We start from the raw sequence: 27,553 nt of genomic DNA on the forward strand, positions 1-27,553 counted from the left end.
TCAGTGTGGTGGGATCAAGGTGGGCACAGTTCCCGCCGTGTGTCTCCAGTGTTGTTCCCCATGGTGCTAAGGGTCAGTGAGGAACATCGTGCCTCATGGTGGGGCCAGCCTAATGGTCCTCTCTGTGCGTTGGCTGCTTTGAGCAGAAATATCCTCAGGGCTTGGTGGGCCACGATGTGCTTCACTCTTTTTTCCTCCCCACTCTTTTGCTCCTGTGTGCTCTGATCAGACACATCCCTCTCCCTGAGCTGTAGCTTCGGTGTTGTCCTCTGAAATGAATTCTTCTAGGGGGAGAGAGGACTGTCCACTTAGTTGGTAATGGGGCTGGCCCCTCAGGCCTCTCTATTGGTTCCCTGCTTCATGTCCGTGTGTTGCTTTCTTGTCTTGGAGCACCGGTTTGAAGTCTGGTCCCTCTTTTCCTGTGGAGATATAAGCAACACCCTCCCGCTGGGTGGGTTAATGCCCTGTTCCCCCAGCTACCCATGTCTTCACCTCCCACACCCCTTTTTAGTTGGCTACCATATGTATCCCTGGGTTTGGTCTGGCCACTGCCATATTACCTGGACCTCACCCCAGAGACGTGTGTATATAGTAGCTCCTTCCCTGTGCCCCTTTTGGATTTTTTGAGCTTACCTCAGCGAAGTCATGCTATACTTGTCATTTTGTGCTTGGCTTACTTTGCTTAGCATAATTTCTTCCAGTTCTTTCCATGTGGCGATGTGCTTCATGCATTCATCTCTGCTTTTTAGGGATGGATAATACTCCATTGTATGTATGTACTACAGTTTTTAATCCATTTGCCTACTGATGGAAATTTAGGTTCTTTTGTGAACTGTGCTGCGATGAACATTGGAGCACAAATGTTTGGCCGTGGTTTGTTTCTGGTCTCTTCTGGGTATATGCCCAGGAGGAGGATTGCTGGGTTGCATGGTAGCTCAATTTCCATCTGTTTTAGATATTGCCAAATTGATTTCCATAGTGGCTGTACATACCTACAGGTCCACCAGCAGTGGACGAGAGTTCCTATCTCTAACAGAGGTCTTTCATAGCAGATCATCCGTCTTATTGATAATGAGGCCCGCGGCATATCACACAGCATTGTGGGTTAGTAACCAAGATGGCCCATTTTGTCCTCTTGAAGCTTGGTCACAGCATTTTTGGTTTGATCTCTTTGTGGCAGTGTTTCCTGAAATGATACAGCACGCTCATATCTCTCTTATCAGTCCACTCATTATACATGTGATTTTGCTACTACCGTTATAAACTTAAAAATTAAAAGCTAAAGAAATATCAGTAACATTACAAGATTATAATCTTGTTTTACAAGCCACCTCAATATTAGCAGACTCACTTTTGCACTGTATTGCTGAGATAATTGCGGGGAGTTGATAAGTAGTTATTCGCAGGGTAATCTGAGGTTTTGGCAGTTGACATGACTGAAACCCAAGCGGACTAATGACAACACTTGAACCAAGAAAAAAAAAAAGAAAATAAAAATTATTATTTTCCCCATTAAGCTTCATGCGTCAAATCACTGACTCTGCCTTGCTGGTAAGGACCAGTTCTTACAAGTGTATCCAATTTCCTGCTAGTAGTAGCTTTAATTCTTCCTAGAACGGCAGGAAACATTAATTTTGCATTAGATCCCAGAGTTTCAGGAAGCAGGAATTATCGGTGCCATTGTCCACGCTCCCCTTCCCACTCCCCAAAATGAAATAAGATGAACAGTAGCCTGGCGAGGAGGTTTGAAGGATGAGTGGTGACAGAGTAGAGAAAAGGACATTAATTTCAGGATGGGACAACTGCCCGGCACCATCTCCCTTTGGATTTCGGTTCTTATAACTACACGATGAGGTATTAATATGTATGATCTGTACTTTATTCGAACATTATAAATCTATGCCGGAGTCTGGTGTTTGGGTTTTCCTTTATAGCTTTCATTCTTCTTCCCAGAATTATCTGATTTTGATCGGGAAACTTTTGCATAAAAAGCGCACACGGAGAACTCCCATTTCCATACCATAAATATTAAAAGGGAGTTACACTTTACAGTTTCTTCTCCCATCCCAGTGGGAGGGGAGTTAGCCTTCTAATCAACGGCCATTAATAAGGTTCCCCTGATTCAGAAGCCAGACGGTAAAACTTAAAATCAGCCCTACAATATGAAACAATGCTGTCTGGTCCTTTTCATCTAGGGAAGTTGCACTGCGCTCGGCTATGCCATGGGCTGTTGGGTTGTTTGGCTTTTCTTGGTGTGAAGGATATACTGAAAATCTAGCAGGTACCTGAATAGTGAAGGATAGTTGGTTAGCTTACTTCTTGAGGATCAAACCAACCTCAGACCTTTTATAAGTGACCAAGTTTTATGCCCCGTCTCATCGCCCGCACTTATGGATTCTTTGCACAGTGGCTTCGTCATGGTGATTCTATAGGATACAGGATCTGGAAGTAGAAAACTCGATATCTCCTTGGTAGCTGGTTCAGCTTCATAGCAGCCTTCTATCTCCGGTTGTCATTTTTGTGTGCGTGAAGCATAAAGGAGTGGTCATAAATTGCGCTTCATATGGAAATACAGAGGAACGTGGAACCCATTTCATTTGGTTTGCTGCCTGCTAATCATGCAGTCTTGCCCCGTTGTACTTTGTGATGGGAAATGAACATGCTAATTGGTGCTTTTTCCCCCCTCTCTCTTTCTAATTTCAGGAAACCTGCCATATGAATATAAAATAGTGATTGCTGGGAACCATGAACTGACATTCGATAAGGAATTCATGGCAGACCTTGTTAAACAGGACTACTACCGTTTCCCCTCTGTGTCCAAATTGAAACCCGAGGACTTTGACAATGTTCAATCCCTCCTGACAAACAGTATTTACTTACAAGATTCGGAGGTAACAGTGAAGGGATTCAGGATATACGGCGCACCTTGGTAAGTGTTCATTCAAGCATTCACCTTCGTTGTTGTTGTTGTGCCCCTAACCCCAGCAGAAAGGAAAGACCGTAAATGAAAATAATGAGAGGAGAATGAAGCCTTACTGCTACATTTTCCAATAACCAATATCTTCTGGTCCTGCTACAAAACAGAGAATCTGCTTTTTTTTTCCCTTTCTATTGGAGTAAAGATTCCATTAGGCAAGCTCCATGCCCATAGGGGTCTGGGGGACATGGGTATGCTAATGTGACAGGAGCTGTGAGTGTACCTGTGTGACTCAGAAGGTGCGGGAGCAGGAGACTCCACCGACCCCTCCCACAGATAGATCATCACAGATCTATCTCACTTCATTCAAGCTTTCTCTGATCTTGCTGCACATCAGAATCCACAATCACCTCAGCAGGTTCCAGAACCCCGTCCTTGGAGCCTTGTATTCAGCTTCCTGGGATGGAGCCCAATACTGGATTTTCTTAAATAGTCGCTCATGTGAGGCAGATGCACAGGCAGTTTGGAAGTCAAGGACCTCGTACTGGAAATCTCAGAACTGTGCTCTAGAAAACATTCACACAGACACCTTCCTTTTGGGGCCAAAAGAGACAGCATTTTAAGTTTGGCCTGAACACGTGTTGGTTGTCTGATTGTGGAGAAACTATGTCAGTCAGCTGAAACCTCATTCTCTGAATCTCTAAGGTGAAGAAAATAATGCCTACGGTAGGAAGTTAGGATGAGGATTAAATCAGGTGAAGTATGCAAGGGGTTAGAGAATACCTGGTCTGTTGCTTACCGTTATTTCTTGGCGTGGGTCTGCTACGTACTTTTGTGAGCGTGGGAAAGTCACTTAGTGTCTCAACCCGGCGTCTTTCTCTGTGAATGGAAGGGTTACACCGGAAGAGCCTCTGTGTTAGGGGATTCCAGAACTGTAGTGTTTCTTTTTCTTATGGGCTCTTTGTGTAGAGAAAGTAGAAGGTCTACCTCAGGGGTCCTCAAAGTACAGCCCACCAAGGACATTTATCCAGCCCGCCACTTCAACATAAGATATGTGCAGTGTTCATAGGAATTTGTTCATAGTTTTTTTTTAAACTATAGTCCGGCCCTCCAACGGTCTTAGGGACAGTGAACTGGCCCCCTGTTTAAAAAGTTTGAGGACCCCTGGTCTATCTTTCACTCATTCTATCTGGAAAAGAATCATGCTGTGCTCCAGGACAAGGCTTGAAGAAGATCAGTAGAGTGAATTCAGAATGGCCGCCTCACTCCAAAATTTGGTTTATCTGACTAAGTTGAGATACTGTCTGTAAATATTTTTGTCCTTACTCATTGGTATTCAGAAGGACTGGTCGATGATGGGTACAGGGAGTGTAGCTTTCTGTTTAAGGTCAACCTGACAATGAATGTGAACTATAAGTGGGGTGCTTGTGCAATATGCTAGGCACAGTTCTAACTCCTTTATATCTATTAGCTTATTTACTACCCAGAACCCCTTTAGGAGATAGGAACAATTCTTATTTCCATTTGACAAATTAGGAATTTCATGCACAAAGTATCACTACCTAAGAATTACCCAAAGCGGAGGGACATCAGCATTTGAACCCTCAGAGTAAGACTCCACAGTGCGTGGTATGGCTCCGCGGCCGTGGTGGTGTGGCCATCAGTCATTATTATCTTCAGATCCAGTTTATATAAGCTTTATGAATGCATATGAACTTGGTTTAATATGTAGAAGGTCATCAAAGGCAAGACTGGACAGTAAGCTTAGTCTCCTCAAGCAGTTACCTGAAAATTGTTTGAGGGTACTGCTGCTGTTTTTGTTGGGTGCATTTGAGTTGTCCCCAACTCAGCGCGACCTAATTACAACAGAACTAAACACGGGTGACGTCCCCCCTCACAATTGCTGCTTTTGAGCCCATCTTTGCAGCCACTGTGGTCAGTCCATCCCGTGGTTTGGATTCTTCCTCTGTTTTACCAGCATGATGTCCTTGTCCCAAGGACTGGGCTCTCCTGAGGACATGTCCAAGGTTTGTGAGAAGAAGTGCTGCCCCATCCCTTTTAAGTAGCATTCCAGCTTCCTCTGAGACACATCCATTTATTTGTCGAGCAGTCCTTGGTGTTTTCGCCAACACCACAGTTCAAAGGCATCGGTTCTCAGTTCTTCCTCGTTTATTGTCCAGCTTTCACGTGCATAGGGCGCACTTGAAAATACCATGGGTCGGTCTGGTGCACTTCAGTCTGCAGAGTGACCGCTCGGCTTCTTAACACCGCACTGAGGTCTTCCCAGTCGGTTTGCCTAATCCAATAGGCTGTGTGATTAGTTGACTGCTGCTTCCATGAACTTGGCCGTGGCTCCAAGCACAGTGAAATCCTTGGCAACTCCCATCATTGCTCCACTGGCCGTCATGTGGTTTCTTGGTCCGCGTGTGAGGAGTTGGGGTTTTCTTTGCACTGAGTTCTGATCCATACGGAAGGCTTTGATTTTCACTAATAAGTGCTTCCGGCCCTTTTGGCTTTCAACAAGCAAGGTAGTGCCAACTGCTTATGACAAGTTGTTAATGAACCTTCCTCTAATATCGATGCTTTATAGCTCAGTTTCTTGGAGTATTTGCTCAGTATACCAGTCAAATAAGTATGTACAATATTCATATTAGCATTTCTGGGTGAAAGGTAGGGGAGAGAGGATGGCTGTAGCTTCACAGCCTACCTTGTAATGAAAAGGCCGCCATTGAGGCTTGGCCTCTGATGGACAGAGAAGCTCTCTATGTGAGTTAAGATCTCCCCCCGCCCTCATTGAGGCATGGCCTCTGATGGACAGAGAAGCTCTCTATATGAGTTAAGATCTCCCCCCACCCAAAGACATTAAAATGTTTTCTGAAAAATCTTCGAAGGGCACAGACTATTGATGGCTGTTCTTGAACAAGCAGGACTTTCAGAGATCCCTGGATTGATAGTTGCTGAAATGATGACAGCAGAGAAACTCCCTCCTTTATCTGAGCAGATTCAAATCAGCTCAGGGCAGAGTGTAGCTAAACCTGATGAGAGCTGTGATGCATTGTGGGGGAGGGGTGACTTGGGGTCCCATCGCCTATCCTGCAGCATCTCAAGAACACATGTGATGACACAGGGTGTGATCCGTTGATGCTGCTGCTGCAGGAAACTGTAGATGTGACTTAAATCTGAACTCAATTGGATTATCCCATAACATTTTAATTTTAATATTAGAGGGGATGGTCAAAAGCAGCATTAATTAGCTTTCTCAAATATTATCTTGAAATTGCTTTTACAGGTGTAGTTTGGATCTCCCTGTGAAGATATTTGATTAAAATTAATATTCCCAAGACTGCTGGCCATTTGAACATTGATTTAGGAATGTCTACATTAGCATGCCCGTGAAGTGAGGGCAATAGAGATGTTCCCCAGCCCTACTTTCAGGAGACCCGGAGTTGTGAATGGGTTTCTGAATCCTCTCTGTGCCTGTTTTCCCACCTGTAAAATGGGAAATGACAACACTGATGGTTCCCAATGCAGGACTAATTTGAGGATTAAATGATGAGGCTGCTAACTGCAAGATCAGCAGTTCGAAACCACCAGCCAACACCACCGTAGAAAGACAAGGCTTTCTACTCCCATAAAAAGTTACAATCTCATAAACTCATGGAGGCAGTTCGACCCAGTGCAATAAGGTCACTGTCAGTCAGAATTGACTTGATGGCTGTACGTTTTTGGTTTTTAAAATATCAGTGTCCCACAGATGCATTCCATGCAGAGAGAGAGCACTTGAAAACTGGAAGTGATTTACAGGAATAACAGGAGACTTGGTGCTTCCAACCCCCTTCATATCTTTGTTCACCTTCAAGATGGGCGGTTGTACTGCTATGCTGACTTTGCTGATTGGGGGAATCACTTCAATTCTGCCACGATCTCTTTTGGAAAGCCTGAGGTCTTCCCATGTGCATCAGAGGAAGACTCTCCTCCACATCAGTGGAGGATGTTTACAGAAGTAGCTCTTTAGGCCTTTCTTCCAAGGTACCTTTGGGTGGACTGGAACCACCGACCTTTTAGTAAGTAGCTCAGCACTTAACCTTTTGTCACTCCCCAGGGATCCAACCTTGCCTCAGGAGGCCTTAAAGCAGGACTCGAGGCTTCTGTCCATGTTCTGCTGTCCTCCGGTTCGTCCCGGAATCACGGAGAAAAGACCCGGCGTGTTACCTTGTCTTCTTTGGGAGTCAGAGCTCTGCCCACAGTGGCTTTATGTAACTTCTCTCTCTCTTTTTTCTCTCTACTTCTTTTCAGAGTAAAAGATGAGGCGCCTGTGTTGCCAGGCAGGTTTTCTTAGATCCCTGGCCTTGGTTTTCTGTCACCAAGGTGGTTCTACCTTCCTTTCTGAATTCTCAGTCCAGTAAGGTCTCTTCCACAGGCTGAAGGAGCATGGTGAGAGAAGAGGCAAAACTCGGACCTGTCCCATGGTAACCAATCCAATAACTATTGGTCTCATCTTTGCATTTTTGCTTACCTAGAACAGGATGAAGAGCTCTGGTGACGGAGGGGTTTGTAGGTTAGACTGCTAACCTCAAAGTCAGCAGTTCAAACACACCATTGATTTCATGGGAGAAAGATGAAGCTTTCTGCCACCTTCCAGGCCTTCTCTGGCCCTCCAGGGTTGCTGGGAGCCGGAAGTGATTCAGTGGCAGTGTGTACAGTAGTATGGAGCTGAACTGGTAGCCAGCAACGTAGTGCACCCAATTTTCAGGTAGATTCACTGGTGAGAGGTGGCATTTAAAAATTGGCTAACCTTTTGCATTTCCCCCGGATTTTACTGGTGCTTCGGCTACTCAGATAGTGCGTGTGTACAAAAGAAACCGGAGGAATAACTGATCGACAGCCAAGCTGCAAGAAGTAAAAGTGTGCACTGCCCCGACCAGAGCCAGGCAGTTGTAGTGTTCAGCCATCGCCCGCGCCTTGTTCTGAACAGAAATGCACAGCTGGTCTCCCGTGGCTTTTAATGAATATGAGTGGGGCTTTCCTAGGCCTGGGAATTTGATCTCTACGCTGACCACAGGGTCAGGAACAAAGAGCACTTTTTCACAGTGGAGTGGACCCAGGTGTAATTTGTCAGGGTTAGTAACTGCGGAGGAAGTGCTGCAGCTTCTGCAGCAGGAAAATTAGATGGAGCCTAGGAAGCGTAATGCTAAAATGGCTGAAAGAACTAGGGAAAAGCCATTGGGTTGCATTTTCTAATGGAATATGAAGCAGGATTTTTCCCCCCACCCTTCCCTTCATTTTGGATCATAAACTTGTCGAGTTTGTTCATGCATTTAACGTCATCTCGGCGTCTGTCACAGTGGGAGTTAAGTGTTGATTCCACTCTCTGCCGCATGTAGAATTGTGTTTGCACACAAATAGCTACAAGGTTGTCCACGTTTCCTTCTTCTGATCAGCACAATAGTACTTTGTGTTTACCCTGTCAGAAAAGCTTCAGATGTTTTTATTTCCAATTATAAGTTTTGTAATGCATCGTGTATTTTGCTGACAGTCTTCAAGTTCTTGAAATAGCGAACAAATTAACAGTAGATATTGAGTGAGAGGATTAGAAAACCAATTGGCAACCCCTCTGATAGGATTCAGATATGGGCATGGGTGAAATGGGCTCATTTACTTTATTTTCACAGTCATACTTTGTAATTAACTTAGGCAAAAAAAAAAAAGGTGGGGGCAAGGAGATATCTCCCCGTTCAGCAGAAAAGTCCTTTAGACTGAAAGAATGGAACTCTAAGACAATGTTGGTTCTGTACCATGTGTTCAGGGATTTGGGACATTTATTCAGGAGGTTTCAGAAACGTATGGGCGGGGGGAGGGGAGGGGGAAATAGTCTTGTCTCTGTGTGTTAAACAAATAAGCACTCTTGCTTTTACATGACTCTGTTTAAAGGCCCAGGCTAGCATTTCATTTTGCTTGGCACTGGGCCCTTAGACTCTCCCATTTTGAAATTCTCGGTGGTTCTGCCTGGTCTAGAGTTCCAGGGCTCTGCTTACATTTTTTGCCTGTTTAAGAATGCAGCTCACTGCTCTTAAAGCCGCACCGGATCATATTCACTTCTGGTCTAACAACTCACCCTGTTTATTTGTAAAGGAGAAAGCAAAGTTGATGACTGAGCTTCCTGCTTCCCACTGATAGCCAGTCTGATCCGTGAAGACCTGGTTTGGAAACCAGTTTTGACAGAGTTTGCTATGTGGGATTCAGTTGACACCAGCTCCCTCCAAGTGCCATTTTTATAGCTTGTGTGGTGTTTTTATCTCATGTGTTGCTGGTCGTTCTGGGGGCTTAGGGCGATTTGGGTATGCATTCAGTGGTGCTTAATATCAACCGTTGGCACAATCTTCTGTTTTTATCTGCATGTTCTCAGGGAGCAACTCAATTAGCAAACAACAGTGATAAACTTGCATTGGGATAGGGCATTTCATTCAGAGAACGTTCACATGTGGTACTATCTTGAGACCTCACAGCAAATCTTTAAAAGAAGAAAGATACCTACTAGGAAGGATAATATCAGCAATAATAGGAGAATAACCAGCCTTTACAAGTACACTTTTGGAACGGACCCATCTTTTGAATAAGACATCACGCTTGGTGAAGCTGAGCAGGTCAGTGGAAAAAAGAGTAGATCCTCAATTGACACACTAGCTCCAACTATGAGCTCAATCACAGCTGTCTTCATGAGTAGTGTCTAGTTCTGTTGTACACAGTAGGAGTCAGAACTACCCTGGTGGCACCTGAGAACACAGCAACCTATGTTGGGTGCTGCTCAGGCCTACCTGAGAGAGTAACTGCCCAAAGTCACAGAATTAGTCTGGGGAGGAGCTTGGGCTAGAATCTGGGATTCCCAATTCTCTGACCTTGCTGGTCCTCTAGACTAAATCAGGATTTCCTGAGGGAACTTGGGAAGCAGCCACTATTTCCATCTACTTGTGAAAAGGGAACACAGAAATCCAGGCGGGCACTCGCCAGGGCTCCCCGGATACTGGGGAAGAGTGTGTGTATTGAGAGGCAACGGGGCCAGGGAAGGGAAGAAGGCAGCAGTGCCCTAGCTGCTTTTGCATGGTGTGCTCCTGGACAAGGATGTGCACAATGAAAGTCTGATCTCCCCGTGCCGTACGACTGTGGAGCATCTTGGTGTGGTCCTTCTTTTCTACAGGGACGCGTTCCCTTTGCTTTGCACACACGAAGGGAGCAGGTGTCGCTGCTGCCACCTGTCTTCTTCCTTCTGAAGTATCGTGAAGTCGCTGAGAGACGACAGCCCTGGGCACATGCACCAAGGAGGAAGTGCTGGCAGTGTGCCCTGCTGAAGTGCGGCCCACCCCCTGTGCTCCAGAGAAGAACTGGGCCTGGCCATTGAGGCTTGGCTGGCTGGCTGCTGCTGTTCTTTCATTTTCTTCAGTGATGCGAACAGGTTCCTTCTTTGTGTCTCAGAGTTGGTGCTGGTGGATATGAGGATACTTTAAAGCAGTGGTTCTCAACCTTCCTATGCTGCCACCCTTTCATACAGTTCTTCATGTTGTGGTGACCCCCCCCCCCCCAATAAAATCAACCATAAAATCATTTTCGTTGCTACTTCATAGCTGTAATTTTGTACTGTTATGAATTGGGCGACCCCTGGGAAAAGGTGGTTCTACCCCCCAAAGGGGTCACGACCCACAGGTTGAGAATCACTGCTTTAAAGTGACTGTAAAATGCACAAGTCAGGGGCCCATTCTGATTATTATCTTTGCAAGCCTGAGGTGTGCCCCATGCTGGACACATAGGAAGGCGCTCAGTTCCTGTCTGCTGAATGAATGAATAAATAAATAAGGATCTATAACTAAGAGCCGATGATTACACAGTTGAGTCACCAGTTTGCAAAATGGAAAAAAAAGTCTATGAAGTGAGACATGGTCATTAATCCACATAATGAAGGAGTAAAAGTGACAGAGGACAATGGAGCCAAAGTCCTAACCTGTGTCCCCGGGCTGCGTGAACAGACCGGACTTTTCCAGAGCTTTCCCGAGTAAAGGGTGGATAGCCCCATCAAGGAGAAGGTCCACCAGTATTTTTAGACTCTTACTTCGTTGCCGCCGATGTCAGCTCTGTGCTTCCAACAGGCATAAAGTGGATATTCGATTTGCAAACTCTCCGTCAAATTTGTTGTTGTTTGCTGTTGTGTTGATTTCAGCTCATAACAATTTCATGTGACAGAATTCGAACACGTTCATGGGAGCAGATTTCCAAGACTTTTTCCCCAGAGAGAGCCTCAGGTGGGGTCAAACTGCCAGCCTTGTGTTGCCATCCAAGCACCCTTCAGGGCTCTTTTGTAGTCAAAGGAATCCATGCAAAGTGTGGAGTTGGGCTTTCACAGTGTCCATTGAACATTCAAACCTGTCATCAAATATTCGGCACAGGCAGTGCCCAGGTTACAGACTACGGACCTACAGACACCTCTTTCGCACTCGTTAATGCAGGACATCTAATCAGTTGTGTTAAGGCCTATGAAGCACAATGGGAACAGCTGGAAGTCTTAAAATTTGAATGGTTCCTCATGGTAACCGAAACAGGAAAAAATATGGGTCAAAGCTCTTGAATGGAAATCTTGGAAGAGGCAGAGTGAAGCCTTTCAGCCTGGTACATGAGATTGGATTATTGGCAGGACTGTGGAGAGCCACAAACAATCACAGTGGGGCGGTTGGCTGCCATCTTCGAGCAAAGAGCCACCATCTTTACAGCCCAGCTTTACTGCTGTGTTAAGTTGTCCTCCATCTGAAACAATTGAATCAGACTCAGCAAATTCTTCATCACAGGTACCTTCGTTGACAGCACGTGCAGCTTGCAATCACTGAAAAGACTTTCAGCTAAGCCTTTTTCTTGCGCTAAAGGCTGAATAAAAATTCTATGTACTGGTTCCACTTGACCTACAGATTGTTAAAGACACAGTTATGAGTGGATATCATTTGCAACCTGGGGACCGCCTGTGTTCCTTTTTCTTAATGGTTGAATTTGCAGGGAGTTGGTTGAATTCTAGTTATTTAGTGTTTTTTGGCTTTCAATGGGCTGTACTCAACAGGCAAAGACTTATAAATTTTGAATGCTGAACTCTAAGTACATCACGAATTAGAGATCGTTCTAAGCAAAGAGTGATTCACGTAGGTCACACTAACACACCTAATTCATATGTGTCTGGTTGTGGTCCCCACTGCTTCTCTGAGGGTCACATCCCTCAGTCGCTAAAGCGTGTTCACAAGTCCAGGTGACTGTACTGCTTCCATGAATTACCTTGATGGTCTGTGCTGTAGATGAGATGGCTTTGGAACAGTCAGCTGGGAGGTCCCTGCTTCCCCTGGGCACTCCCCATTCTCCAGGACACCTCCTCAATGCCTTCCTACAAGCCTGCCTGCGCTAAAGTTGTTCTATTTCTTAAACTCAACAATGCAATATTAGTGCGTTGATTCTGACTTGTTGCCGCCCTACAGTACAAGCGTGTGAACACGCTTTAGCGACCGAGGGATGTGACCCTCAGAGAAGCAGTGGGGACCACAACCAGACACATATGAATTAGGTGTGTTAGTGTGACCTACGTGAATCACTCTTTGCTTAGAACGATCTCTAATTCGTGATGTACTTAGAGTTCAGCTCTGCCCCCCATGGGTTTCCAAGGCTGTGAAACTTGACTGGAGGAGAAAGCCTTATCTTTCTCCTGAGGAGGGGCTGGCGGTTTTGCACTACTGACCTTGAAGTTCACAGCTCACCGGGTAACCCAGTATGCCACCCGGGCTCTAGTGCTCCACAGCTGGGTCCTGATAATCCGAGCTGTGCAGTGTCCCGTGCACCACGGGGAGAGGCTCTCTGCCCTCCAGTGCTTTCCTTGGACAGCAGAATGTCACTCACCCTCTCAGGGACTCATCTATAAGCTCAGGAGGCTTAAGGGGCCTGTCATACCATGGGGTTCAGAGAAACATTCCATCTGAAGAGAATGCTTTTTGAAACGGAGTTGAGCTCCTCTCTCTTCTTGCTGGCCCCCCACCCCCACCCCGCCCCGCCCTTTCCCTTAAGTTAATGTGGAGCACACTTCTGCAAGAGTGGCCTCCGCAGGAACACAGTTGTGACCCTCAGGCTGGACACAGTATAAACAGCACGGACTTTCCTCTACTTCCTGAAGGGAGAACATATAGATACACAGGTCTGTCTCACCAAACTCACTGCCATCGCGTCGATGCCGACTCAGAGTGACCCTAGAGGGCAGAACTGCCCCTGTGAGGTTCTGAGAAAGTAACTGTTAATGGCTATAGAAAGGACCATCTTGATCCTGTGGCAGCTGGTGCTTTTGAACTGCCAACCTTGTGGATAGCAGCCCAACTCGTAGCCACCAGAGCTCCTGCAGAGGCCTGCAGGTTTTGATTTTTAGGAACAGGCTGTTCCCAAAGAGCTTGAGTCTCTATTACCTTATTTAAATTTTGCTCATTTAAAATTCATTTACCTAATCCAACAGGTTACCAGAGCCTTGGTTTTATCTGTCAAATGCACCTGCAAATACCAGTAACTGCTTAGTCCTTGTCCTGGTTTGGAGCGATAGTTAATGTGCATCTCGGGTCACGGAAATGTTGGCTCTGTGGCCCACTCAGAGGCACTTAGAAGAGAGACCTGGCAATCCACTTTTGAAAAAGTAGCCACTGAAAACCACACACTCTGACCCTCCTTGGATCCGCTGCTCGGCTTGTTAGATTCACTTGATGGCAGCTGGCTTGGTTTTCACTGGGCTCGATACAGGTGCTTTGTATTGCGTGGGTTTTAAGCCTCGCAGTAGCCCTTGAGAGTAGTTCCGTCCTAATTTGCGAGGTAAGAAGATTGCAGACTGGAGAAGTTACATAAATCATGTGAGACATATATTTCATCAGTAGCAGAAGTGGGAAGCAGCCCTAAATCTACTAGGCTCCACACCCTTTATTTACTGTTTTTCACGGCTCCGTACGTTTCCATGGGATTAGAATGTGATCATGTATATTAGATTGCTGGCACTGAGTAAATGCTCAATAAATATTATTTTCTTCCTTGGAAGAGTACTTGGGAAGTTTTTATTATGGCCATTGTGACTTATTTTTTGTTTGTTTGTTTTGTTTATATGGTCATATGCCTGAGTAGAAGAGAAGCAAAAAAGAAACAAAGTGAATAGGAAATTTTATCTAGGAAAATCCTGGCCCATGTTGTCATGTTGTGTGTGTATCTGTATGCATTTTTACAGAGAATCTTGCCTATACCCATGGCAAGTTGCCTGTGACCTGGATAAATGGAAACCGGGAAAGGAACCCCACAGATAGTCTGCATTTAGTCCAAAGGCATGGGGGAGTGAGTAGACGTGTCTGTTAAATGAAGACATATGGGGCATATGATTTGAAATGTATGCGTAATGGTTGGCACTGTGCGTTTACCCGGGAAGAATAAAGCTAATCTTGGGTGATGACTGCAAATTGAGTGTGGACTGTTTCGGGAGGACTTCTCAGACAGGAGTCGGTGGCACATTTGCAAGCCCCTGTGTTCACTGGGTAAATTCGCTTGAAACTGAGAGTGCTTATTTGTGAATATGCCTTCTGCACGACTCAGACTAGGCGAGCTAGAAATCTGCCTGAATCCGGGACAGTCCGAGGAAGACCGTTCTGTCCAAACATTAGATAAACTCAGTTTGGTTAAAATGTGCGTGCATTTACTATACCTAGTCATGATTCCCATGTATGAAGCTTGCCGAAGAAAAGAAAATACCTGTGATGTAAGGGCAAATGCCAGGAGGCAGTAAGTCCTCCGTAAGACTCTTACCAGGATTAAAACTCCCCGGGCACCAACTGAAGGTGTTGGTGATATTTATTGGTTAATTTAGGTACTTTCAGGCCCGCTGCCTTGGCATGGGGGTTTAGGATGAATTACGTGAAATAGAAAGTGGTGCTAAAAGTTCATATGAACCTACAATAAATCAAAATTGAAGACTAAGTAGGACCAATGCGATGTTTCAGAAAGGAAAGTTCAGCCGTGGGGTGCCGATGCTTCATCCTTTCCGGAATCTGGTATGCACGGCTTTCCTACTCTAGTACAAAAGGATTGTACACACTAGGTGTGCCTGGGTGCACTGTCTTCCTCCCTGCATTGCAAACTACTGCCTGCCTGTATGTAAATTCTGGGACACCCAGTCTTCAACCAGAAGTCAGTGAAGTATACTGACTCGCTGTGCCACTAAGCACTTCCTGAGCCAAGGGAGACAGCTTGGAGTGGTGTGGTGCTAGAAAGAGGATTGCCAAAGAGAGAAACTAGAAAATAAAATTAAACAAAAACCTTATTGTTTAAAAAAAATTTTAACTCTTAAAATTTTTAAAGTCTAGCCACCCAATCAACCACTCTCATTAAGACCTTGAGAGTCTCAGAAACTCACCGGGGCAGAATCCACTCAATGGCGCCGCATGAGTGATTTTTGTCTTGAATCGGGGCTCAGTAGAGAGACTCTTCTTCCTTCGAACATTCCAGAACAAAAGTAAAACATGCCAGGCTAAAATCGAATCAGAATTTGCCAATGGGGAAATCATGCGCTAACTCGTTGGAACGATGTTGCTGTGTTGCTGTCAGGTGCTTCCCTCCCCCTTCTATCCCTGCTCCCAATTGGAGTTACTGCAGAAACAAAACTTATTGTCTTGGCTCATTCATAGGTTTTGCTTTGATATGATTGAAGGACAGTTACCCAAGAAACATTCGCGCATGAGGATTGGAGGCACTGCAGGTCAGGTGGAAAAGCATTTGTAGAGTATTGGGTGCCTTCTTACTTTTCAACACCCTGTGTGTGCTGTTCAGTATTGCTGGAAAGGGAAAATCTGGTACCGAAGAAAAAGATACTGGTTTTAAGATGGCTTGTTGACAAAGACACCCTGGCGGCACACTGGTTTCACACTCGGCTGCTAACCAAGAAATCGGCAGTTCGGCCCTGTCAGTCCCTCTGCAGGAACGATAATGGCTGTCCGCCCCTGTGAAGATGTACAGCCTCAGAAACCCAATGGGGCAGTTCCACGAGGAGTAACCAACTCCAAGGCGATGTGTTTTGTGGGTTGTAGGTGAATTACCTTCTGCGGAGTTTGAACATTGTTCTGAAAAGCCTGGAAGAACTTGGATCACTTCCTGGGACCTGTTGGAGTTTGGCTAGCCAGTAACCCAGAGCCCCAACGATACACTGAGAGCCCATCCTGGGATTTCGTAACCGTAGATGTGTTGGGTTTTCAATGCGTATGTACATTCGCTTTGTTGATGATGGCAATAAACAGAAAATTTGTATTATTAATAAGGCAGAACAGATACATGCCAGAGAAAATCTGTTCTCTTTGTCCAAGTGACTCTAGGGGGGGGGGGAGGATGAAAGAATAGTCGCTACAGAAAAGCATCAAGGAAAAAAGCACACAAAAATTCTACTTCTCAATTCCTACAGATCATATTTGCCAAGCTGTGTAAACGCTTTCAGTTAATCCGATACTCATGTGGGTAGACGATGTGATGATTCCTATGAAAACATTTATCCCTGCACCTGGTTTTCAGCCGTTTGAGGATTGGCATCAGCCATGGAGAGCAATGGTTTGTTTCCCTTGTTCCGTTCGGCAATCAGAACTTTAAAAGCAATATCGCCCACCAAATGGACGAGGGGACTCTAAGATTATTAAAATATGTCCATAAATCCAGAGAAGATGAACAGAGGGAGGAACATGAAACCTTTATTTTTCTCTGCATAACAAAGGTAGAAGTATTCTTCTTATCCCTCACCCCTTACCCCCCACCCCCACCATGCTACTTTCCTGGGATTCTGTACTTTCTTACACTTGGTACGTTTTATTTTGATAGTCTTGTATTCTCAAATTGTACAATTAGTGTCCATGGGTTATTTGGAAATTGTCTCTCTTATTCTGTTTCCAACCTGTCATCTACATAGTTCTTTCCAACCTGTCATCTATATCGTTCGTGTGCAGCTGTGGGTGGACCTGCACAAAAGCACATGCCTCACAGGTGCCAGATGACTGGTGTGACCGGATCCTGGGAAAGATGCAGGGAGGTAGGAATGTGTGTCCTCACCGACAAGTGCTTTGGTTTATCCAACTGAAGTGCAAAGACATCCCTCCCCTCCCCCGGACAAAGCCCCCCAAACCTGACATCTTCTGCTGATAGATTCTGTGTCCCCTTTAAATCAGACGTTGCAAAGGTCAAACTCAGACGGTTCACCTGGTGCTGGGGTGGGTGGTTGATAACACCCAGATCGTTGGTGCTGCATTTGATTCATTCCCTGGGACTCGGGCCTCTGGTTCTGGCTTCACCGGATGTGACTGTCCAGGAAAGCCTGGTGCCTACCTTTGCTTATTTGTATTCCAGGGCTGTAGCCTCCCCCCTCTCCCCTGTCTCTGTTCTATTAATCTGCAAAACAGGGCTCGACTTGTGATTAGTCCTTGGAGCTTGTTTCTATTAATCAGTCTGCAAAACAGGTCGGTGTAGATGCTTTTGTTCCCGAGCTTATTGCCTGCTCCTTGTCAGCCCGTTTGCCTTAAATGGGACCAGGCGGTGAAATTTGCCTTTTCTATGTTGATTGCATTGGCAAGAGAGAAAATACCGCTGGAAAAGACAACAAGAAAATGCTAATGCAGGCCTTAGGAGAAGGAGAAGTTTATAGACAACATAATTCCCGTCCCCTGGCTGTGTGCACAGCACGGCACAGGTGCTCCAAGCAGAAACTAAGGGGCGTGTTCATAGTACACAGCCGACAGCATGGTGTCAAGCTTGCTCAGGATAATCATTTTGTGTGCATTTGAGATGGGATTCCCTTTGGTTGCTTCAAGTGGGGACAGTGCCCTTTTAGCTTTAATATTGGGTCCTTGTAAGACCCAACACAATTTTATGAATTTCCTTACTTTTGCTGCTCGCTGCCCTCCCTTCGTGCCAAATGACCTTGCCACAGATTGCAATTGTTCAACCTGTTCTTTGGTGGTGGTGGTGGTGGGGGGGCAGGGGGCACACTCTGTATCTCAGTTCCCTTATCATCGTTACCCAGGGACCAATACTGACCCACCTGTGGCGATAGCGTGTGGGTGAACTGAGTGATGATTATAAATGGCTTCGTAAAATGCTCATTATCATCATTTTTTAAAACTCTCCTAACGCTAAGATGCCAAGGATAGTGTCTCGGAGATTCATTTTCATGCCGAACGTTTTCCCGGAGACAGGGACCAGCTAGGAAAAACCGTTGGTGAGGGGAAGTCACTTTTTCCATCTCTCAAACTCTCGAGTCCAATTTAACACTCATTACTTATGACATAGCTGCCCTCCTCCTCCTCCAATCTGCCCCCCCTGCACCCTGAAAAAACCCAAAAACATTCTGTTGAAGTATATGCAATGCGCAAACTGTCAGAGTCGCAAATTAAATTTGTCATCAGTGATAAATTTAGTGCTGTAAGATTCTTTAATAAGTGCTTCAGCTTGATTTATTGGTTTTCTTAGTTAACAAGAGTGTATTATGTCTTGTACAGAATTTAGCAGAAGCAGTTTTGACTAGACCTTCCTTGATTAGGAAAAAAAATGCAAGTCTCGCTTTGGTCGTGCTGGTAATTATTTTAGTACTAAATTGGAAGGTAAGCACGCTGCACTTCTGTCATTAGTACAGGAGGGAAAAAAAGAAGAAAAGGAAAAAGAAAAGCGTCAATGTGTGAAAGGGAAGACATGTAAGAGGTTCCAGCTCTTTATTCTGGGCCGTACTTTATTTCTTTGGTGTGTGTGCTGAGCAGCTAGGCTCTTTTACTAGTGGGGCTGAAGTTGCAAACCCTTGCATATATAATCACTAATGAGTGTCAGGATTCAGCTGCTGATTTGAAAGGCTTTGTGGCGCTTTCACCTCACAAACTAGCAGCTTCATTAGGCTTTGCTTTGTCCAGGCCGACCCTTCCTGGCCCCTAGATCACAGCGAAATACCAACATTACACCAACACCCTCCCCGTTGATACAGTCCAGACACAATTCCTGTGGTGCATATCTTATCGCGATCTGCCCCCGACAGAAAACTTGGGTGCCCCTGTAGCTTGCCACATGATTAGGATTACCTTTCCCTAAAGAGGCCCTCTTTACTTATCCCCACGATTGGTGTTCAATTGATTGGGGATTTGAATTTTAGAGCCATTATCAAATGTCTCTGTCTGTGCCCTGAAAGTTCTTTTTAAAGGCACCCTTGCCTTTTACATGTTGTGGATGGACCAGTGAAAGCAGTGGACAGCCGATTTGTAGGCGATTTTCCCCCTTAACTTCAGAAAAGATATGCACTTAATTATTTATGACATCAAATATGACAAAGAAAATGCAATGACATTTGTTTGTTTGTTTGTTTCCTCCCTTTCTTTCTGTAGAGGCTGGTCTTTGGGATAAACTCCCTATAACTTCAAACTGTGTATCAAAAAGGAGGGCTTGCGGGATTGGAAGTGTTCTTCCAATAGCCTGAGAGGAAGACATGGACTGATCGCCAGAGCTCGGGCTTTGGGTCTTTGTTTGTGGCTATGTTAGTTGGCAAGCCTTTGGTTTTTTGTTTTTGTTTTTTCAGAAAGATGTGTAGTGTCTTCTACTTGCTCCCAATTCTCAAAGAAATGATCCTACTTTTGATTAAAACGTGTAGGCCCCGTGTTTTATGCAGCAGTAGGTGGCAGCACCTTTCGGTGTTGTCTGTAATGGTCAATCAGGAACGTGAGTCTTAATCATGTTTTACTTGTCATGTCCAGTCTTCTAAGCCAGGTCTCTGGTGATCTTATTTTGAAGTGGCTTCCTTTTTACAGAGAGTCGTAAAATTAGAGATGGGAAAGAGCTCCCTGATTGCATCATTTTTTCCACCCCTTTAGCCAGTGTGATCTCCCCCACCCCCAGGATATTCCCTGGTGCTCCTTTCAGCGTGGTTTCAGATAATGAGAACAGGGAGTCTTCTTGTCCAATCCCTCTGGGAAAGTGTCCCACGGTCCTTGACATGGGGATGTGTTTTTAGGCATGCAGGCCGAATGAAGTTTCCCTGCTTTGAGAATGCTTCAGCAGTCTAACGTTCACACCCACTGCTTGTTCCTTGCTTCGGAACCTTCGGGAACTGCCCTTTCTCAGCTACCCAGCCTGCGTTGGCTCTTAACCCAAACCTAGCACACACATCATGGTTCTGTCATCTTCCCATCCTGTCAGAACAGCCGCCTTACTTGTTGCTTGTTGTGAAGAAATTGGTGACAAAACGGTTAAGTGTCCAGCTGCTAACTGAAAGCTCGGTGCTTTGTCCCCACCCCGTGCCTGTGCAGGAGAAAGACCAGGCGATGGGCTCTCAGAAAGCTCTCAGCCTGGAAAACCCTATGGCACAGTGCTCCTCTGCCCCAGCGATAGCTGTTGAGTCAGAAATGATTTGGGGGCGTGCAGCAATAAACAACTCTTTATTAACCACGTGTTTCCATACCTTTTACCTGTGAATGAGAGTCTAGTCACACAGTCTGGACTCACAACTCAGTGAGTGCTTGTTGTTAGCTGGACAGAAGTCCATCAGTGAAAGTCCTTTGGTTCATGACGCACTGTTAGCCCGGTTTGTGCATGGCCCTTAGTATGTTCTTAGACGTTTATTAACGAGATGGCGACCACGCAGTAACCCACACATAGCTAGAGGCCTAGAACATTGCAGTAGTTCGTTTCTACACTACCTACATGCTTCCTGTCCTCACCCCCTGCTTTCCCTTCTAGGTGTATGTTAACTTGCTTTTTTGTACTTTTATCATTCCTTTGCTTATTTCAGGAGCCCTAGTGGCATAGTGGTTACGAGTTGGCTGTTAACAAGGTCGGCAGTTCGAAACCACCAGCGAGTCTGCAGGAGAAAGACAGGGTTTTCTACTCCCATAAAAGTTACAGCCTCAGAAACTTCTGCCCTGTGCTCGACAGTCTCTATGAGTTGGCAGCGACTCGACGGCAGGGAGTTTGGTTTTGAGGTTTTTAGGAGACTGGGCTGCTAACCACAGGGCAGAAGTTTGAAACCAACTGTTCAACGGGAGAAAGATGAAGTTTCTACTCTTGTAAAGATTTACAGTCTCATTTACAGGGCTATTTCTGTTCTATCTTGGAAAGTTACTATGAGTCAGAATCAACTTAATGGCAGTGAGTTTGATTTTAGTTTTATTTTTTATTCTCTTGCTTATTTAAATCATTCTACAATACACACACATAGACATGCCCTCAAAATATATTATTGTTTTAGGTTTGAGCCTTACAATGAAGGATCTTAAGGTATTTCAATTTAGCGATAAATGCATAAGCTTCTACAAGATTGAACTTCCACCTATAGGTTTCACATGGATATGATGTGATTGAAAGTACCATGAATTGGGTCAGGTGCACCTTAGTCCTCAAAATGAAAGTGTAGATTCATTAAAAACGTTGAATCAGTGTTAAATTTACTGTAGCTGGTAACTGCACTGTGGTGATATAAGAGAATATCCCCTTTCTTAGGAAGTATACAATGAAGTATTGAGAAGTAAAGAGCCATGAAGCATTGTAAGTTATTCTCAAATGCTTCGTAAGGTTTGAAGAGTAAAAAGCAATAGCTTGATGTTGGGGAGAGGTTGAAACTGGAAGCCTTTGGCAGATAGTGAAACTCCATATCTGTGGGTAGCACAGGGGACAGGGTGGCTAAACGTCGAGTAGAAAGCTTACACTCTTTGAGAGGAGGAACCATTTGATTCAGAGTGAGGAAAAATCCCAAGAATTAAAAAACCAAATTTTTTGTACAAGTTTGCCGTCATCTCTGACTGGTCCCTGAACCATGTGTGCACACAGAACTCAACAGAACTCCCTGCCCTCAGCCTATTCGGCCTCCGATCGACCCGGTGTTGTTACGGGTAGGTGCTGTCAGGTCATCCTCACAACTGTTCTGATGTTGGAGCCCCTCAACTCATCTCCTCTGGTGGAACGTCTTCCTCTTTTTCGCTGCCCCGCCGCTTTACAAAGCAGCATGCTCTCTCTCTCCAAGGACTGGTCTCTCCTGACAAGGTTGTCCAAAGTAAGTGAGATGATGTCTGGCCATCCTTGCCTCTAAAGAGCATTCTGGCTGGACTTCTTCCGAGACAAATATGCTTGTGCTTTTAGCGGTCCCTGGTATCTTCAGTGTCCTCCGCCAGCACCGTAATTCAAATGCACCGATTCTTCTTTGGTCTTCCTTAGTCAACGTCCAACTTTCACATACATAGGAGGCGATTGAAAATAACATGAGCTACAGCGACCCAGAATTCTATATCCAATAAAATATCTTGGAAGAATAAAAGCAAATGACATTTTCTGATCATGAAAATCAAGGAGAGTTTTTTGTCATGAGACTCACACCACAAGAAATGACAATGGTAGCTCTTTAGGCTGAAGGGAAATGAGACCAGAGGGGATTCTGATGAATGATGAGCTTCAGGAATGGTTAATAATAACAGTAGATTAAAAAATAAGTAAAACTGTTTAAAGTACTGCTTATTATATCTGTGCCTTGGTAGCATAGTGGTTCTATGTATTGGACTACCAATCACAGGATTAGCAATTTAAAACCACCAGCCACTCACTGGGAGAAAGCTGAGGTTTTCTGCCTCCATAAAATGTTAGTCTCAGAAACCCACAAGTGCAGTTCTACTTTGTCCTGTAGCGTTACTATGAGTCAGAATAGACTGTCTGGCAATGGGTGAGTGCATATAATATGGGAGACTCCAAAAACTTTTGGGTCATGGAATTTAAAGACAAAAATAAAAATACAACAACAAAGCCCACAGAGAAGAAGCACATGAGCCTGTGCAAACACGAGGTGTTGAAGGGATCAGGCAGCAGACACCAAAGAACAAAAACCATCATTGTGTGATCACCCTCCCCACATAAACGCTGAAGAGGAATGTGTGCATAAGTAAGTGTGGTGAAGAAGACTGTTGGTGCCCGGCTATCGAGACCTATAGCGTCTGGGGACTTAAAGGCTTGAAAGTAACCAAGTGGCCATCTAGCCCAGAAGCAACAAAGCCCACACACATGGCAGCAGCACACCAACACGTGTGATCATGAAGGGCCGAAGGGACCAGGCTTCAAACACCAAAGGCAGGTGTGGGGGTGGGGATCATATCCTCGTCAATGAGGGTGGCACGTGATGGGGACCCAATGCCCATCTCTAGACAACTGGACATACCTTGCAGAGGGGTAGTGGGGAGGATATGAGTCACTTAGGATTCAGTATAGCAATAATGAAACCTACAACCTTCCTCTAGTTCTTAAACGCTTCCTCCCCCCAACTACCAGGACCCCAATTCTACCTTGCAGACCTGGTTAGACCAGAGGATGCACAGCGGTACAGATGGGAATTGGAAACGCAGGGAATCTAGGACAGATGAACCCCTCAGGACCAGGGGTGACGGTGGCGATACCAGGAGGGAAGGGGGGCGGGTTAGAAATGGGGAATTGATCACAGGGATCTACATATAACCTCCTCCCTGGGGGACGGGCCACAGAGGGGTGGGTGAAGGGAGACGCCAGGCAGTGTAATATAAGATATAATAATAATTTATAAATTATTAAGGGTTCATGGGGGAGGGGGAAGGGAAAAAAGGAAAATGAGCTGATTCCGGGAACCCAAGAGGAAAGCAAATTTTGGGAATGATGAGAGCAACAAATGTATAGGTGTGCTTTACACAATTGATCTATGTATTGTGATGAATTGTATGAGCCCCAATAAAATGATTAAAAAATAAAAATACAGATGCTATTTCTCAACATATGCTCCATCAAGGTCAAGACACTTCTGTATGTATCTTCGTGACATTACCAGCCTTTTTTTTTGTCGCATATCCTGGGAATTTAGTCAGTTCAGTCTTTTTACACTATTATTAGCTGAAGGAAAATGGGATGCCCCTTAGAGTTTTATTTTAGTTATTTATTTTTTAAATTAGGAAACAGAAAGAAGCCAGATGACAAATTATGTATGTACGGTGGCTGCCTTATTATTTCCCATAGAAGTTCTTTCAAATGTGTCCTTATTTGAGAGAGACGTGAGCCGGAGCATCGTGGTAGTGAAGAAGGATTCTTCTGGTGAAGCTTTCCAGCGTGTTTTCCTGTTAAAGTTTTGGCTGACTTTCTCAAAACACTCCCACAATAAGCAGAGGTGGTCATTCTCTGGCGTTCCAGAAAGTCCACAGGCAAAATGCCTTGAAGATTTAAAAAATTGTTGCCATGCCTTTGGTCTTGGTCGGCCTAATTTGCTTTGACTGGACCACTTCCAGTGGTAACCATTGCTTTGATTGTGCTTTATCTTCAGACTCGTATAAATATAAAGCCCTGGCTTGGTCATCTATTACAATTCTTTGTGGTTTTGATCCTACTTGTGTAAGATTTCCATCGAAAACTCTAGTCTTGTCTGCAGCTCATGTGAGTGTTAGCAATTTTGACACTCGTCAAGCAGAGAGTTTGCTCAGCTTTAGTTTTCCAGTCAGAAATGTATAAGCCAAACCAGTCGAAGGTCTATGGTGTGAACTACTCTTTCTTCTGTTAATTGTCGGTCCTCTTCAATTAGAGCAGTGGTTCTCGACCTTTCCAATGCCGCAACCCTTTCATACAGCTCTTCATGGTGTGGTGACCCCCAACCATAAATTTATTTTCATTGCTACTTCATAACTGTCATTTTGCTACTGCTATGAATCAGGTGACCCTTGGAAGAGGGTCGTTTGGCCCCCAAAGAGGTTGTGACCCACAGGTTGAGAACTGCTGAGTTGGAGGATGAACAAGTCTAATTGTATCTCATAAATTGCTGACAGTGGTCTGTCACTGTGTTTCATCATCTTCTCTGATAGAGGGTTTTTTTGAACTGATATCGTATCCACTTTAAAGGCTCAAACTAGATCCTATCCACACATGTTAGAACAAATTGGTATGAACTTATTTTGGTGCAAGAACGTTTTGAAATGTATCCATAGTTTTTTTTGAAATATATGTAATAAGGACATTCTCTGAACTTTTTGGTGACCTTGTGTACATATGTAGGAACCTCTACTGGCACCACAGTTAAGCATTTTTTTGCTAACCAAAAGTTTGGTGCTTCAAACCACCCAGTGATTCCATGTGAGAAAAACCAGATCTGCTTCCCTAGAGATTGCAACCAAGCAAACTCTGCAGGCGCTCTGCTCTGCCACGTGGGCTCTCTGGGCATCAGTCTATGCAACAACGCCATCATAAAGGAAGTGGAGGAGAGTTTTATGGTTGCAAGAGTTTTATGTATTGTACCAGCTGTAAGTCGAGTGCGAACTGTTAAAGACCTATAGTGTAATTCCTAGAATAACCATTAAAAATATAATCCCAAGAGAGCTAAAAAGCCAATAGATAAGATAGGATGCAATCCTAAAAAATTGAAACTAGACAAAAGACAAGAGAAAAAGGAAAATAGGAGCCAACAAAGAGAACAAACAGAAAAAAGTAGAAAGGAGGCTCACCTGTGTAGTAACTCCACCCGTACGAGGAAGTCCACCCCGCTGTTCTGCCCAGCTGATTCTACCTCCCTGGAGACGTCACATGCTTCAGAGCAGAACTGTGCATAAGTTCCCGATGGCTCTAATCTTACAGAAACGTGATCACAAGGCCTTTCTTCCTCAGCACCACTGTACACATCGAAACTGCCAATCTTTTGATTCGTAGTCAAGTGAAACCATTTGTGCCACACAGGAACATTATTTTATACTAATAAAATTTAAAGGCAGAAATTATGGCTAGCAAATGATATGCTATTTAAAAAAAAAAAAAAAAAAAAAAGACCCACCCTAGTTTAGATATACAGGCACTGAATATAAAGATAGCTATACTTTTACTATAAAGACACAAGTAGGTTAACATGAATGGATGGGGAAATGTTTACCAGACAAATTGTAAGCATAAGAAGTCTAGAGTGAATATATTAGTATTAGGTAAAATAGACTTTTAAAAAGAAGAGTATTACTAGTGATGAAGACTAACATTCATAATGATAAAAGAGTCAGTTCAGCAAAAAGATATAGTAGCCATAAATGTGTATATGCTTAATATTGGACATTTAGAATTTATGAAGCAGATATGGACAATATGGAATTAAGTAGCCAATTTCACAAGTATCATAAGGTATTTTACCACTTGTTTCTTACAAATTAATAGGAAAAGTAAGAAATAAAAAATCCCAGGGACTCCAAATAGCCATATTAACTATCTTAACCTAATTGATATTTGTAGAGCACTTCACTCAAAAACTGCTGAATGCACTTCTTTTCAAATACACTTGGCACTCTCCCCATGGTAGACCATGTGCTGGGTTACAAAACAAATTTCAGAAAATGGACAGTACACATATGTTCACTAACGGCATTAGGCTTTGGTTAGAAATCAATAGCACTATGATATCTAGGAAGATATTTTGAATCCAAAATATTTGGAAATTAAGCAGCACACCTCTAAATGAGTCAAAAAATAAATTATAATAAAGGACATTTTGAAATGATTTCACATTGAGTTATAATGAAAATACAACATATAAGTTGTAGAATATAGTGAAAGTGGTGCTTCAGGAGGGATTTTACTTTTAATACTTACATTAGAAAAGAATAAAAGTTGAAAAGTGATTCCTTCAGGTACCGTTGCAAAGGCTGGACAATGAGCCCCACAGCTAGTAGAAGGAAAGAAATGACCATGTTACGAACAGAAATCAATGAGCTGGAAGACAGAAAATTGACAAATCCAAAGTTCATTCTTTGAAAAGATCAATAAAATTAATAAGATTTTAGCTAGTGACCAAAGAGGGGGTGGGGGCAGAACATATACCACCAATATTAAGAACAACAAAAAAACAGTTATTACTGATCTCCGCAAGCATTAAAAATATAAGATCATATTACAAAAATCTTTCCCTACAGATTAAACTAACTTAAATGGACTTGAATGGCACTCTATAGAAATAGGAGTCCCGATGGAACAGTATTGGATTGCGAGTCAAGAAGTCAGTGACTCACCCATTAGATTAACACTCTTGGAAACCCTGGGGGGCAGTTCTATTCGCTCTGTTCTAGGGTTGCTGTCAATCAAATCTACTGGACAGTAGTGGGCTTGCTTAGTTTTTGGTTTATAGATTACTATAATGCAATTGACTTATTTGTTAACAAAACCCTCCTAATGGAAAACTTCAGGATTAGATGTTATACTGGTGGGTTTTATCAGATATTCAAAGAAGAAATAATAGCATTTTGCATCAACTCTTTCAGAACTAGGAAGAGGAAGGGGGATACATCTAAATATCCTCAGATGGGACCCATGTCACACTAATACCAAAACCCAATCAAGAAGTCAGTACCAAGAAAACAAGAGAACCAATGTGCCTCAGAGACACAAAACTTCTTCACAACGTATTACGTCAAGCCCATGTTTGTCTTCAGTGATCGTATCAGGAAGGTGGGCACCCACTGATATGATTTTTAATTCTTTGATGTCTGATAACTAGTCCCTTCTACACCTCGTGGTCAGACAAGCTGGTGTGCTTCTTCCATGTGAGCTTTGATGCTTCTCAGCTAGATGGCCGCTTGTTTATCTTCA

General features: G+C 44.1%; 1 protein-coding gene across 1 annotated transcript in view; it reads left to right on the forward strand.

Moving 5' to 3' along the window:
* The window catches only part of MPPED2 (metallophosphoesterase domain containing 2), a 212,018-nt gene that overhangs the window by 112,245 nt on the left and 72,220 nt on the right, over nucleotides 1–27,553 (forward strand). The window contains exon 3 of the mRNA XM_004708259.3: nucleotides 2,704–2,929. Coding sequence (XP_004708316.1) covers nucleotides 2,704–2,929 — 226 coding nt within the window. The remainder of the gene's footprint in view (nucleotides 1–2,703; nucleotides 2,930–27,553) is intronic.

Source organism: Echinops telfairi, unplaced genomic scaffold (genome assembly GCF_000313985.2).
Source record: "Echinops telfairi isolate 266 unplaced genomic scaffold, ASM31398v2 ScPeMD7_60;HRSCAF=208, whole genome shotgun sequence".
NCBI lineage: Eukaryota > Metazoa > Chordata > Mammalia > Afrosoricida > Tenrecidae > Echinops > Echinops telfairi.